This window comes from Lobosporangium transversale, assembly GCF_002105155.1.
Source record: "Lobosporangium transversale strain NRRL 3116 chromosome Unknown BCR41scaffold_9, whole genome shotgun sequence".
NCBI lineage: Eukaryota > Fungi > Mortierellomycota > Mortierellomycetes > Mortierellales > Mortierellaceae > Lobosporangium > Lobosporangium transversale.
Window position 1 is genome coordinate 360,544 of NW_019028987.1, and position 15,451 is coordinate 375,994.

Here is a 15,451-nt window from a genome sequence, read left to right on the forward strand (position 1 = left end):
CTGTGTGATTTTTTGTCCGTGCTGGACGTTAAAATCTGATCTTAATCTTTCTTTCCCAATTTCCCCACACTTGAAGAGAAGTGAAGAGTGAAGTCCTAGGCATCTCTATACATTCTCATACCCGCACTTACACCCAATCATCATCATGGCACTCATGCCATCCAAACTCACAAGTGCATGGCTACTCATTTTGGGTGTGCTATTCCATGTTACATACATCATGTCCATCTTTGACATCTACTTTACTTCTCCGCTTGTCCATGGCATGGGTCAACATCATGTCAATCAGCCTGCTCCTGCAAAACGGCTTGTACTTTTCGTTGGTAAATGAACCTGTTACTCGCCCTTTACCCTTCAAACATTTGTACCCAATGCTCAACTGCTTGATGTACAGAATGTTGATATTAAAAATGACCTTTAATTCAAATAATTGTAGCTGATGGTCTGCGCGCTGACAAGCTCTATCAGTTTCATCCTGATCCCAGTACAGAGAAGTTGGAAACCAAGGCACCATTTTTGCGCCACATTATCCAAAATGAGGGCACCTGGGGTGTGTCTCATACGCGCGTTCCTACAGAGTCGCGTCCTGGTCACGTAGCTATTATTGCCGGGTTCTACGAGGATGTTAGTGCTGTCACCAAGGGTCAGTAAAAGAAGTCATTCATGTTCAGATTTTTCTTTTTCTCGGTTTACGAAAAACAAGACATTCATTGTGTCCATCTTAAAAAATATCCTAGGATGGCAAATGAACCCGGTCAATTTTGACTCGGTATTCAATCAGAGCGAGCACACATGGTCTTTTGGGTCGCCTGATATCCTTCCCATGTTCGCACATGGAGCTTCGGATCCTGACAGGATTGATACAATCATGTACCCCGCAGAGCATGAGGACTATGGAGCAGGCAAGTCAGTTTACTGAAGTGTAAAAAAACATAAGGGATATTTTATCTAACATACTCATTTGTTACGATCAGGCGATGCTAGCGTTTTGGACACTTGGGTTTTTGAGAAATTCACCAACTTGTTCGATAAAGCAAAATCAGATATGGAACTCTACAAAAAGCTTCATTCGGACAAGATTGTTTTCTTTCTGCATCTCTTGGGACTTGATACCAACGGACATTCCCACCTCCCAATGTCGGAAATCTACCTCAATAACATCAAGATTGTGGATCAGGGCATCAAAAGGGTCACAGAGCAGCTCAAAGAGTTTTATAATGATGACGGCAAGACTGCCTATGTGTTTACAGCTGATCATGGAATGGGCAATCGCGGTAACGTTTATAAATCAACCCTTTATCGATACCAGTAAACATTAAATACCAAGAAACTATTGTTTGGGATACTAGGACATCACTCTTATATATAACCATCAATGGTTATGATATATTTGTCTGACTTCTGTAGGCGTCCATGGCGATGGCCATCCCGACAACACAAGGACACCTATTATTGCCTGGGGTGCAGGAATACGGAAACCAAACAAAGCTAACCCTCAGGGACACGATGAGTTCTCTGCAGATTGGCATCTGAATGAATACAGTCGAAACGATGTTAAGCAGGCCGACATTGCTCCACTCATGGTAATATCATAACCCCATCCAGAAAGAAGCCTAGTATCTAGAATGTTGGAAATTTTACTAAAAATATAAAAGCGTGTTGTTGTGCATAGGCCGCTCTTATCGGAATTAATTACCCAGTCAACTCTGTAGGGGAGCTCCCTTTACCTTACTTAGATGGATCCGAATTATTCAGGGCAGAGTCCACGTTTACGAATACACTTCAAATTCTGGAGCAATACCATGTCAAACAAGAGCAGAAGCGCCGCACAGAGCTGTGGTTCAGGCCATTTCCTGGATTGACAGGAGAACATTCTCCTGAAGTTGTTAAAGCTCAGGTTCAGGCCCTTATTGATCAGGGGAAATACGAAGAAGCCGAGGTTGAATGCACTCTTGTGCGAGACCTTTGCCTTGAAGGCCTCCGCTACTTGCAAACGTATGTCCTTGGGAAACTTATTCATTGTAAAAAAAAAAAAAAAAAAAAAAGAGTCTTTCATTGCTAATTTTTTTTTCTTCACTACAGTTACGATTGGCTTTTCTTGCGCTCTGTTGTGTCTGCGGGATACTTGGGATGGATCGCGTTCAGTTTGAATTTCACTTTCAGGACATTCGTTAGCAACAATGAGTCTCGTCTTGGACCACTAGGATCAGCCAAATCTGGACGACAAAACAGCAACAATGCCACAGTAGAGGAGACTAGATTGGTATGACGTTCTCTTTTTTTTTCGACCTGAAGAAGGATTTTGTAATGGACTGGATAACAACTCCAATTTGATTTACTTTGTGGAAACATAGATTAATGCCTTGGCTGTAACTGTGTTTATTGCCTTTGTTGTCATACTCGTTATCAAACAATCTCCAGCACTTTATTACGTGTACGTTGCGTTCCCTGTTTTCTTCTGGAGCCGTGTGCTGTTGGAACGTAGAGAACTTACATGGGCTATTTCTAAAGCTCTTCAAAATTATGGCTGGATTAAAACTCTGGCTTCAGTCTTGGGATACATCCTTGCTCTCGAAATCCTGGTAGGGCAGCATTTTTCTGTGTTGGTAGCTCTTGAAAACCTATTTTTTTTTTTTTTTTTTTTTTTTTTGCACTACTTACGCTACTTTTATGATTTATCATCACTTTTTAGGTCTATAGCTACTTTAACAGAGCAATTTTATCGATCTGCTTCCTTTTCTTGGCTCTTTGGCCAGTATTTTTACCTGCAAGTGTGCAGCGTAATAACACCATGTCCATGGTTTCGTGGTCACTCTCATGTCTCGGAACCAGTATATTTACTTTGTTGCCCGTCGAGATGGGCGAGGATCAAACACTCATGTAAGTTTTTGCTTACTTTAAAATATATACTATAATATTTTCTCGTCATGTTCATATTTTAATTGGATAAAGATTAATAAACTTTTTTTTTTTTTTGACGGGATCAATATCTTTGCCCGTTAGTCTAGCTGGTGGTCTGATCTTGACACTGAGTGGAGTCTTTGCCGTTTTGTTTGTCCCCAGTGCAACTGAGGGACTTGAAATGCAACAACAAAAAGATGCGAAGACGGCAAAGTCCGTGATGATGTTCCAGGTAATGTTAATCAACTTGTAGCCTACTAACTTTCAAGTTTTTTTTTTTTTTTTTTTTTTTTTTTTAACCGGACAGCTTTATACAATATCAATTTTAGACCGGACTCATTGCTCTCTCAACGCTAATTGTCAATAGCACAGTCAAGAGTCTTGCAGCGCGTGAAGGATTGCCTTTTGTGAACCAGACACTTAGTTGGATTATCTTAGGTAATTATTGTTTCACCCGTATTGTAAGGGTCAAGCTGTTTCTCAACTAAGAGCTGTTAATTTATATCTTCTATCTTCATTGCAATGGAACAGTCGTCACTGGTAGCATCCCTTTCATCTATGGGGCCCGTTCCAACCAGCACTATCTACTACGCATGGTTATCATCTATCTCTCGTTTGCCCCCATCTTCATCCTTCTAAGTATTTCGTAAGTGTCATTGACATGTGGCGACAAATCAAGTGACTACCATGGCATAAGACGTTGACTTAATGTTGACTTAATGTTGACTTGTAATGATGATAGATACGAATCGATCTTTTACTTCTTCTTATCAACAACATTGTTGTCCTGGCTGATCCTTGAAAGGAAGATCTATTCAGTTATTGAGATGCAGCCACTTCCGGATACACTTTATTCTGAGAATCGCATTTTGTCGGAGGCACCCTCATCCTCTGCATCAACGTCATATGGGTCTAAGCCTGCACAAGCGCTGACTATTAATTATCCCACACGTAGCCTTGGCCCAAGGGATGCGCGTCCAGCTGTTTTTTTCCTCTTCTTTATTAATGTGGCCTTTTTTGGAACAGGAAATGTCGCCTCCTTGGCTTCTTTCTCTCTTCAGTCTGTCTTCCGGTTGACAACTGTTTTCAATCCATTCTTTATGGGTGCACTATTAATCATCAAGATCTTGATCCCGTTCTTCTTGGTCTCATCCATTTTCCGTGTCTTGGTCCGCTCATTGGATTTACCTCCATTCTCCCTGTTTCTGTTGGGTTTGGCAACAACAGATGTGATGACGCTAAATTTCTTTTATTTAGTCCGCGATGACGGATCCTGGCTGGAGATTGGGACTAGTATCAGTCATTTCTGCATTTCTTCTTTGATGGTCCTCTTTACTATCCTATTGTTTGCGCTAAGTGATCTTTTGGTGGGGCGAGCGTTAGTCCCGGTTGTGGGAGAAAGTCAAAGGAAAAAGAGGACTTGATGAACCAACAAACTGCAATTCTAATCTACTTCATAGACAATAAACAGAATGATTATTTTTTGGTTTTTATTTTTATGTATTTTCATATCGGGTAGATCTCTTTAATTAACTATTGTGTAAAAGAGTTTGTAAGGGATGTAGAAGGCAAATTTTCGACAAGTTCATATTGCAATCGTCCAGTTTCTTGTAACACACCTTCACGAATCCAAAATTGTATTTTGGATTCGAGAACGTCCTCGTCCGACTGTAGTCTGTTGGCAATACTATCAAGAGTCCATGTATCTTTTTTTTTTTTATAACAGTAGAAAATTGATTGGTGTTAATACGTTTCTTGGGGCTCTCTTGGTCATCAAGTCAATATGCGAATACATAATAGTCACCTTGCTCTTCGAAGGCGTGGATGATAGCAGCATGAATGGGCGAAACCTTAAATTCGAGGGTTCGATCCTGCAACTCCAATTCAAGTTCGACAAGACCTAGTGACGGGAATAAGCTCAGCTTCTGTGCAGGCTTTGTTATCGCAAAGGCCGCCTTATATGACTCGAGCAATCTGAGCATACAGAAGAACGCTAACGGATTAGTCACAAGTTCATTTAATCCAAATTCCATTTTCACATCCATATCCATTAGTGGTATCTCTTGGGCAGTAATTTTAGGGCTCATACTCTCTGAAAGGATCTGGCATTTTAATTGCCTCGTCCTCGATTTCCGGCCAGTAATATCTTGAAGCAATAGTCGCGCTTACAGGAATCTATTAGAGCAGGAAGCCAATGAAAATGCTTGAACTTTATGCTTTTTTTTTTTTTTTTTTTTTTTGCAAAATAAGAACTTACACCTTGGCTACGCGATTGGATGTTGACATTTACGCGTTTTGACTCCGCAATATCTGCTAACATGACTTCGCAATGCTGTACATCTTGCTCCCCGAAACGTAGTTTCAGCAATTCTAATTGGCGTAGCTGTGATAAAAATGGGATTGATTATGCTTTTTGTTAATGGTATTTGATAAAGAGCCTTGTATTATCAACTTGAAAACAAAAAAAAACAAAAAAAAAACCTTTACCTCGCGATCAACATTAAAGTCTACTGCCTGCAGTAATCTATCAGCAAGATATACCTGAAACTCTTTGATAAATCGATCGTTGTTATCATAAATATTGGCCAGGACACTGATAATATCTGCCATCCTTCGTCGTGCGGAGCTCAAATCTAAAAAAATTATTGAACCAAACAGACAATTTAAAGATTTGACACCTTTTTCTTTAGAAGATAAAGAATGTAAAGAAAAGTAATTATCCATATATATATATATATATATAGTATTACCTGGGCCAGCATTGACCGGCTCTGGCACCCATGTATCATCATCGGAATCCTCATCATCAGCCTCCACGTTGTTGGCTGAAAGGCCGTCAGGTGCATTGGTTGTCAGCAAACCAAGAGAGTCATCGACAATGCAAGATACAATGGCCCGCATGGTATCATCTCTTGTCCTAATAATAAAAACATCATTTTCGAGTGAGTGAAGCAATACGTTACAAATCTCAAGTTATTTAGACAGCTTCTTAAATGGTTGATAATCCTCTTATGAGCCGCTTTATAGACTCACCTTAAGTACTGATTGATCTTTCTAGACGTATGGCCTAGCATAATACCTGATGGGTCAATCATACGCAGGTATCTAATTGCACAGATGTAAAACTCGATAATATCTGTTGTTTTTGCTCCTGGATGTAGTAAGCGTTTATCAATTCTGTTATTAAAAAAAAAAAAAAAAAAAAAGTTTGATCAGGATTTTCAATAAAATAATACACTGGCGTGTACACATAAACACATGTATGCAACATCACTTACGCAACCAGAATAGCGTTTTGAAGCTGCTCGCGTTGGCCAGTCCAATTAATACATGTTTTGAGATCCAAAATAGCTGGCGATGTTACCGGATGTTCTACAATGATATCAAAAATCTCTTTTGTACTAGAGACATCCAAGTTAATGGCTCGCACAATAATTAGAGGCTATGGTCGAAGTTATGTCTATGGGAAGATTCAATAGTAATAAAAATACTTCGCCTCCCCTACCGTAGATCTCCAAACGTCTTGAAAAAATAGAATTCCAACGTACTAGCCCACACCTTGTATCGTTTGCTTGCAGCCGCCTCAGCTATCTCGTGTATGTATGTATACATTTTTAAAATATGAAAGGCATAGACCAATTGCCAAGTCTTCCTGTTCAAAGATACGGAATGATCGGATTTTTTTTTTTTTTTTTACCTGAACTAGGTCTATTTAAGTAAGATTTACTTGGGTTCTTACGTAAGAGAGTTCGTCGCAGGAATGGAAGAACCACAGAACTCATCCAATTCTTTCCGCTCTCTAGTGTGGGCACATCCCATTTCTTCTTAAACGACCCAAAAATCTTTCCTTCGACTTTTTCATAGAGCATCCTGGTCACCACATCCGTCATGTGTCCTGCAAATCCGATATCCTCCAATTGCTGACAAAGGTCCAGGTACACTTTCATAAAGCCCTCTTTCTCAATCTCATTATTATCAAAGCGCGCATCATGGCAAGAATCCGCTCCATTTTTAGTCTGGCCTTCTTCGTAAAAGATTTGTTCTACAAAGTCGTCATCTATTTCATCTGTAAACAAGTCAATTGCGAAGCGTCCATCCTGCATTATTTTCCTTCGCTTTTTGCCAATGAGCTGTTTTTTTTGAGAATTGTTGTTTAGAGCAGTTGTGCGGTCCTCTCCTATAGTATAGATTTGTTTCGTATCGGAATCCATCTCCTCATCAATGGACTGCGTATTGAATTTTTCTGCATCACTGTAGTTCTCTTTTTCATGTACAAATGGGTATCTAGGGATCATCGCCATTTGAGATTCCTCCTGTTGTTCGTATTGTCGAAAGATTGTTTCGAAATACAAATATGCCACCTGGTCAAACGAAGGAGGGAGCTGGATTGCCAATACGGAAAGAAACTCTGAGAGGAGTCTAGAGGATATTTCAAGCGCCGACACTTCGGTTGGATCCTTGTGAGCATCACGTATCCGTTCATCGAAGAGAATAGCCATGTTGCGAGCTGTTGTGAAGCGTGTATGGGTCCGCTGTATCACATCCTGAAATGCAGTGATTACCCAGCCTGTTGATTCCATGTATGCGGATCCCTGGGAAATATATTCCTGAATAGCGAAAATAGACCTTGATCAGATCAGGATACATCGCCACCTTTTCTTCTTCGTCTTCTCTCTTCCTCTTTTATTATTTATAAAGTGAATTATTGAGAAATAAGAGTTCATACTTGGTACCTTGATTCAAGCTCCTCAAGGCAAGGAACAACCTTTTCAAGAGTATCTCGACGGAAAGACTCTTTTTTTTTTTTTTTTTTTTTGTAGGGTAGGTTTCATTTTAAGGAGGTGAGTCTTAAACTCTCATTTTCAATGTTCTTGAGCAAAACATTCAGTCAACTATTTGAATTACCGAGAAGCCAGTCCCCTGTCCATCGACCAAGTCCTCTTCGAATCAGGACATTTAAACTCCCCTTAACACGACCTTTTTTTTAAAAAAAAAAGGATGTAAGGACCATAAATAACAGAGCCTATCAAGTCGACACATGGCCCAGGAACGCTTCAAATTGAATTTCTTTCATGATACCAACCAATATCAGCTACGTCTGGGTTCATTGATGTCAAAACGACTTGTGTGGCCTACAAATATAATTGCCATTATGCCATTCATTAATAAAAAAAAAAAAAAAAGATAGTGTGACTATCTGTCCGCTTTTGCCATATATGCATTTGCTGTTGTCCAGTTCCTTTTATCCTTTTTTTTATACCATTGCAAGAGCTTCCCTGCGTGAATCGTTCTCTGTGAGGTCCTTGAGTGCCTGTGTCCATTTTTCTTGAATGATCTTCTCCATGGAGGCTAATGCTTTGAATGCAAACACGTCAATAAGAGGTAAACAGGCTCGAAAGTGTGGAGGGAGAGGGGCTGAGTGGCTTGTTTACTTTGCCCATTTTGCCACACACCCTACACACAATTGGGGATGGGAATAAAAATATTCACAACATGTCACTGCAATTAAGTACCGATCAACTGATTCACTGATTTTAACTTTCTTTTGCTTTGTTTTTTGTTTTTTTTTTTTTTTTTTTTTTTTTTTTTCCTCTCCTTCGCTTCTTGCTCTTCTTGCTGGTCTTCCCAATGATATACCTCAACAACCGCAACTCTTCCATTATTATCCCTTTGCTCACTCCACTCTTTCAGATTCCACTCTCATTCCTGTGCTTGCACAGGTAAAAAAAAAGGAAAAAAGAAAAAAAAGAAATAGCTCTGCTCTTTCTTTTCATTTTGGTTATTATTTTTTCAATTCATATCATTTCTTCTTTATACACATTCGCTTTCTCTCGTTTGGCTTCAATTCAATTCAATCCAATCCAATCTAACCAGTCGGTCAGTCAATCAGTCTGATGGACCTCTTCTCATTTGACCATGATGACCATCCCCAATTAAGGGAACGCACTTTCTCAGTCGATTCTGCTCAGGGAATTGACTCGCCACAGGAAGCGTTTTCAAACCTTTCTGTAAATTCAACTGGAAACAATGCAGCTCTCAGTCGCAGCCATGTCAACAACAGCGAAGGCAACGGCATATCCCATCCTATCTTATCCCCTCGTCCCATTGCCCCCTCCCCCGCATTTGCCGTTGCTCTCAGATCGTCGACTCCTACCACCTCCACCACCAAGATGAATGCCGAGAGAATCTGTAACGCCAGCAATTCTAACCTCGGACTTTATGAGGCCAATAACAATTCGTCCAAACACCTGCCTGCTTTTTTCCATCAGGTGGATCGAGAGCAGGCTATGACTCCAGAATCAACTTTCCGGTCTCAGCAGCGGGATAACAGCACCATTACTGCTGCTACTGCTACTGCTGCCAAGATTAAGACCCAGTCTTCCAGCAACAACAGCTCATCACAAAATAGCGACAATGAATCAGAGGGTGTGGAGTACGAAGTCAAAATTGATCAGGACTTTGATGCCCACACTCCTCTAACTGTCGACAGCCGTGGTGTGTCTCCCCGCCCGGGCCAGCACGGAATATCCTGTGACACGCTTACAACTGACATGAATGGAGTCAAGTCTGCCGCTGTCACTGCGAACGTGTCGCCTTCAGTTGGTCCTCGTCGTCCAAAGCACAAAATGGTTCCAGATGACTTCAAGTTTCTCAAAGTTATTGGTCGTGGAGCGTAAGTGGAGGTCCATAACTCTGACTATATATACACATCATTATTTGGATAATGCACCATGAAACATGGATCTATCGGTCCTTGGTTTTACCCTCGCTGATCTCCAATGATTCAATGATCGAACGACACATGCTCTGCTGTACAACCATGGTGCATGTTTTCAAGTATTTTCATACTGATTGGTTTGTTGTAATTGTTTGTTTGTTTTGTTTTATCAACCTTACTGTGCTTGTGGTTTTAAGGTACGGCAAAGTCTACCTTGTCAGACATATTGCTACCAATGCCCTTTATGCAATGAAGGTGCTCAAGAAGGCCTCGATTATTGTGCATGCTAAGGATACGGAATGTACAATGTCAGAGCGCAAGATCCTAGAAGCTATCCGTCATCCATTCATTGTCAAGTTACACTACGCTTTCCAGACTGATCATCGTCTCTATTTGATCTTGGAATATGCCAGTGGAGGAGAGCTTTTCACTCATTTGGCCACAGGTCAGCATAATTTTAAAAGTTCCCATATATTTATTCATCATTTCTCCCTCCGTGCATACGGACGCACACTCCCCCTCCAGATGGATCCTGGGATTATGAGAGCATGTGCATAGGCTTTTCTCACTCTTCCTCTACCCTGCGGGCTCCCATTTTTTTTTTCCTTCTCTGTAACCTCGTTCCCATCTCAAACCTTGTTCTGTGTACTTATTCGCGGATCCTTTTGTTTTGTCTACATTTACACTAATTTTTGACCATGCAGCTGCGATATAAGACATGTTTGGCTGATCCTATTCTATTGAATTGATTCAGCAAATTGTTTAATAATGTTTGTTATTTTCAGGCACAAACATGTCCCTGTCCGTCCTCTTGTTCTGATTCTGTCATACTTCTCTCTGTCTTTTTTGTTGAATTGCAACGCCTCTACTTCCTCCTTGAATCCTATTTTTGTGTACCTGTTTTGGCTAACCTAATATAATGTTTTTTTGTCTTCATGTTCAATAAACACATTTGTCTCACCATGACATAGAGCGAATGTTCTCTGAGGAAAATACCGCATTCTACGCCGCGCAGCTGGTTCTTGCCTTGGAGCATTTGCACTCCCTTGGCATCATCTACCGTGATCTCAAGCCTGAGAACATCATGCTCAACGCCCATGGAGATATTATCCTTACGGATTTCGGTCTCTCCAAAGTCCCCTTGGAGAATTCGGATGGACGAACCAACACTGTTTGCGGCACTATCGAGTACATGGCACCCGAAGTAGTCTCAGGCAAGACTCATTATGATCGTACGGTCGATTGGTGGTCATTGGGTATTGTAGTCCATGACATGTTGACAGGTTCCCCACCTTTTGTCGCCAGCAATCGCAAAAAGACCATGGATGCCATTTTGAACAAAAAACTAAATCTTCCATACTATCTGTCGTCAGACGCAAAGGATCTCTTGACAAAATTGCTGAAACGTACACCTTCTGCTCGCCTTGGATATGGACCCAAGGGCATCGAGAACATCAAAAATCATCGATTTTTCCGTAAAATCAACTGGAAATTGCTGGCTCTTCGTGAGCTGGACCCTCCTATCGTACCTTTCCTGTCCGATCCTGAAAGTGTCGAGAATTTCAATTCAGACTTTACAAGTCTACCGGTGCAAGAATCGCCAATTTTAATCCACAATTCGAGTATTCATGGATTCACCAACGGACATGGCGTGGGCGTAGATCAGAACGGTCGAACGACCGCTCCAAAAATAGTCTCTGACCATCATACCCAATTTTCAGGACTCCCTGTCGATGGTGTTGGAGAGAGTGATCATCATCCAGCTGGTATACCCATGGCCAAGACACGCTCTAGCTCGCCTGACCGTCATCATTTCCAGGACTTTAGCTACATTGCAACTTCACATCTGCCTTCGCTGGGATATCTGGATCCCCTAGACGATCCCTTGATTGAGCATTGACTCTTCATGGACTGCGATCAACATGACGATCAAAGGATGGCATGGGAAATCATTAATTTAAAGGATTCTTCAAATAGAATGGTACTTTTAATTACTCTAGGTTATAGAATAAAAAATAGATACGATCGATATAAAGAAAGTAGGATTCATCTAATTAACAGCCCGGGTGCCAAATATAATCAACTTTGAAGACTCTCTTTGACAGTTCAGCTGCCAAGGAACACCCTCACGATTTGCTTGACAACCTACCTGGCGTTATTTGGTTTATATTTCTTATTTTATCTGCAAAAACCCTCGTATCTCCTTTACTGAGGATAATCCAGTGTTGATGAGAAGCGCAGGAGCTCCTGATGGACTTTAAATCCAACAAAAAAAGGTCCACCGCGATATTCAGCTACAATCTAGTAATAGTAATGGTTAGAGGCACATCAACAACACAATTATGTGATCCTAATGCTTCCTGTTTATTAACATTTTTATTTAGAGTAAGCCCATCAATTAAAGGCGGACTTTAATTGAAAGATAGAAATATGGATGAAGTTATTTGTACGGCCCCCGTGCAAATAAATTTTCACTTATAAAAAAAATTATTTGCACTGCCCCGTACACGCCTTATTTACACTGCTCTACCCGTGCAAATAAAAAAAAAATTATTTGTACGGGGTCTCTATTTCATCTACAAGCAGCAACATGTATCCTAGCTTTTTATTTCGAAGGAGATAAGCGAAGGTCAGCCTAGAGTAGAGAGGAGTCTGGAATTATTACTTTTGGGAGTTGCAGCGCCGTGGGAGCTGTGATACTCATCGCGCCCTGTTGCATATTCCACAGTATGCAATATCATGATGGCCTAGCTGGAGTAAAAAACACTAGTGTGCTAATAGTGGCAATAACGCGCCACACATAGACGCGATAAATCTTTGATATGAAGTATTAAAAACGAACCTGTGTCATCCTACAGATAGGTACGTAGTTACCTGGTATGTCCCTCTAGTAGAAAATGAACAAATACCCTATGGATGTGGTGTGGGCCCATATCTTACTCTCACTTACTTTTCTACTGCTTACTATCTATCTACAAAATATTTTTCACGCTCTATTCGGCTCTACAATCACCCAAAAGTAAGTCTGGTCAAAGTGGGTTATTTATTATTTTTTATTTTGAATCTCTGACGAACAGCTCATTTGTGACACACAAAAATACTTCATCAACCAAGATGGAAATTTACGTTTTTATTAATGAGGCCAATGTGGATAATCACTGAAGTTTTTGGACAGCACATGCTGACGGAAAACAGCAAGAAATAGGATTGAAGACAGTGCTTCTCTTCATAACCATTTGAAAATTTTATTTTTTTGACCTAACTTTCTTTCAGGTGGTTGTACAATATGAAGCTAGTCCCTGAACGCATGAGCATCTACATACGCTGCTGAGTATGTGACACTGCGTGCTAAAGACGACTCGAGGTAAGTTCTGGCTATTATTGGTGAAAAATCAACCCTGATTGAACATGGTAACAAACTTGAAATGCAAGAGACAAAAATAAGGATCTTTATCAATGTAACAGAAAAGAGAACTTATGCCTCTTTTTCTATCACTATAAGTCACGGTTATGCTATTAAAGTATTCTAGCTATTTAGATATGGGTATGGTAGTATGATTGTTTGTATATCTACCGAAACAAATTACACATTAGAGGTTCCTAATAACTGAACTCATCGTTGTGTGCTTAATAGTGTACGGAAATACTAGAGATGTATGCACGCGCTAAATGAAAGAAAGTATCGGGGAACCATCCACAATCTATAGTAACACGGCCAACAAAAGTTCAAAGTAGAGTGGCATAGTATATTTCAATTATAGATAAATCATTTGTAATTCTGTATTTAGTCCCAGAGTCGCATAAAGAATGCCAACATCTACTCTGAGCTACATACGACCTTGATAAGATAAATATTCAGGTCAGTATTTGATGCTTAGGCAGCGGCTCTAGATCTAAGCCTGTGTCGTGGAAGGCTTCCTGGTTATGGTGTTTAGGGCTGAAATAAAGACCCCGTACAAATAAAAAAAAAGGCCCTCGTGCAATTTTTTTTTTTTTTATTTGCACGGGGGAGCTGTAAATAAGGTGTGTACGAGGCAGTGCAAATAGATTTTTTAAATATTTGTACGGGCCCGTGCAAATATCTTTTTTCTAGAAATATTAACCCCCCGGAGGTACTAAGGACATGACATCTTCACAAAACAGCCTTCAATGTACACAGTTAGGGAGTGTTTTATTGAAGACATCTAGGTAGCAGGTGAGACGCGTTTGCTCCGAGCGAAAACCTCTCATAGGCATTGATCTCCAAATGGCACCTCCAAAACCGTATGAGCGACCTACTTGAAAAAAAAAAAAAAAAAAAAAAAAAAAAAAGTTAGAGGCCAAATAACGCTGCCAAAGTAGGCTCGACCCAGCCCTCTCTAGTTTGAAATGTGACAGGAAACATATCAGTTTCCTTTTTAGGTCACATATGACTAGAGGGGCTGGAAGAATTTTTGAGTGTTTTGGCTTGGATCCCAAAAAGGAAGTGTTATATTTTTGTTTTAGAATAGCAATTTAATTCAATCAGCACTCATTTCACTTCGAAGCATGCTTGAAAATTTTCGATTGAATTGAGCTACCTATTCTAAAAACTAAGCGATTTCCTTTTTGGATCCAAGCCAAAACACTCAAAAATTCTTCCAGCCCTAGGCTCGTCCTCAGGCTGGTGACGAGCCTAAAAGATAAAAAATACACTTATGAATAAGTGTCTATGCTCATTGCAGGGATCGAACCTGCGACCTTCGCGTTATTAGCACGACGCTCTACCGACTAAGCTAAACGAGCCTCCGATGGAGGTTTTTATTTCTGGAGCCGGGTCGTTCCTACGATTCGCGCCGGTATTCTCCCACGTGACTTTCTACTCTAGTTCATATTCTATACTACGAAAAAAAGCGCCATGGGCATGAGCTGAAAAATGACTATCGTGGAAATATTGTGGAAGGCCACCGACCGAACCTAATGCAGTACCGCCGAGTGGATCCATGAAAGAAAGGGTATAGGGAATAGTGTACAAGGGGGAGAGGTGAAAATAAAATAATAAAAATAATAAAAATAATAAAATAATAAAAAATAAAAATAAAAATAAAAAATAAAAAATAAAAAATAAAAATATAAAAAGGCGAAGCAAATAAGGAAAAGGGAGAAGACCAAGACGCCACCAAAAGGGAGAAAAGGGAAAAAGGAAAGAAAGAAAAAAAGATCAACTTGAAAATGACATCTTCCTCCGCTCATCACCATCATTTTCGCCATGTCCTCATTTCCTCCTCGTCTCTTCTCATCTCATCTCCATCTCCATCTCCATCTCCATGTTCCTTATTTTCCTGAAATCTTTTTATAGGCAATGTTTGCCAAGCCTGCGCCTGGACCAATCAGAATGATGCATGAGCACACCATCTGATCAGCTGGAAGAATGAGTCAGAGACGAGCCTGGGAATGGCGATGGCAGCATGAGACGGAAAAACACATAAATTGCAGCTCCATCTCTGCTCCATTCCTCATTCCTCAACTCATTGCAACCTTTGCCTTTTCGCTTCAAGTTTCCTGTCTGCACCTTCCTCCACCTCCACCACAACTATAACAACAACCATGTCTGCCTCTCTTCGTCGTAGTGTTAGCTTCGGAGGTGCCTCCGTCAAGTGTAGGGAGCCTTCTCCTGAGTCAGTTAGCTCTGACACGACCAGTGCCGGTGCGGAGTCTTCCCTGCCTGTTGTTGGGTCTTTTGCTTCCTCGTCTTCTGGTGCTGCCACCAGACACTCCTCGCCTGCTCTATCGCAGGTGAAGAGTGAAGAGACTTTGCCTCTGTGGCATACGGATTCATCCAACCTCTCTGCGATTGAGATCCCTGATGAGATC

The 15,451-nt window shown here is 40.7% G+C and overlaps 4 protein-coding genes and 1 non-coding gene across 5 annotated transcripts; 2 read left to right on the forward strand and 3 right to left on the reverse strand.

Annotated features, from left to right (window-relative positions):
• Window positions 1-34: 34 nt before the first annotated feature.
• BCR41DRAFT_349110 (Phosphatidylinositolglycan class N-domain-containing protein) lies at window positions 35-4,366 on the forward strand. Its single transcript, XM_022023413.1, has 13 exons — window positions 35-323; window positions 437-643; window positions 738-902; window positions 975-1,274; window positions 1,408-1,583; window positions 1,673-1,995; window positions 2,083-2,263; window positions 2,355-2,582; window positions 2,693-2,880; window positions 3,004-3,133; window positions 3,231-3,339; window positions 3,433-3,547; window positions 3,644-4,366. Exons 1-13 carry the CDS (start codon window positions 146-148, stop codon window positions 4,323-4,325), a joined length of 2,982 nt encoding a protein of 993 aa, XP_021883584.1. The 5' UTR covers window positions 35-145; the 3' UTR covers window positions 4,326-4,366.
• A 14-nt stretch (window positions 4,367-4,380) lies between these two features.
• BCR41DRAFT_245908 (hypothetical protein) lies at window positions 4,381-6,701 on the reverse strand. The gene is made up of 9 exons (XM_022020155.1): window positions 6,407-6,701; window positions 6,180-6,302; window positions 5,935-6,078; window positions 5,652-5,818; window positions 5,389-5,534; window positions 5,159-5,284; window positions 4,991-5,076; window positions 4,706-4,875; window positions 4,381-4,607 (listed from the first exon to the last, which is right to left on the reverse strand). The coding sequence occupies exons 1-9, from the start codon at window positions 6,511-6,513 to the stop codon at window positions 4,435-4,437; spliced, it is 1,242 nt and encodes a 413-aa protein (XP_021883585.1). The 5' UTR covers window positions 6,514-6,701; the 3' UTR covers window positions 4,381-4,434.
• Window positions 6,231-8,397, reverse strand: BCR41DRAFT_246010 (hypothetical protein). The gene is made up of 5 exons (XM_022020156.1): window positions 8,162-8,397; window positions 7,985-8,033; window positions 7,807-7,878; window positions 7,628-7,695; window positions 6,231-7,508 (listed from the first exon to the last, which is right to left on the reverse strand). Exons 1-5 carry the CDS (start codon window positions 8,243-8,245, stop codon window positions 6,558-6,560), a joined length of 1,224 nt encoding a protein of 407 aa, XP_021883586.1. The 5' UTR covers window positions 8,246-8,397; the 3' UTR covers window positions 6,231-6,557.
• A 109-nt stretch (window positions 8,398-8,506) lies between these two features.
• On the forward strand, window positions 8,507-11,662 carry BCR41DRAFT_349113 (kinase-like domain-containing protein). Its single transcript, XM_022023414.1, has 3 exons — window positions 8,507-9,574; window positions 9,817-10,064; window positions 10,591-11,662. The coding sequence occupies exons 1-3, from the start codon at window positions 8,796-8,798 to the stop codon at window positions 11,517-11,519; spliced, it is 1,956 nt and encodes a 651-aa protein (XP_021883587.1). The 5' UTR covers window positions 8,507-8,795; the 3' UTR covers window positions 11,520-11,662.
• Window positions 11,663-14,310: 2,648 nt separating this feature from the next.
• On the reverse strand, window positions 14,311-14,383 carry BCR41DRAFT_t44. Its single transcript has one exon. It is a non-coding gene; the product is annotated as a tRNA-Ile (tRNA).
• Window positions 14,384-15,451: the final 1,068 nt, after the last annotated feature.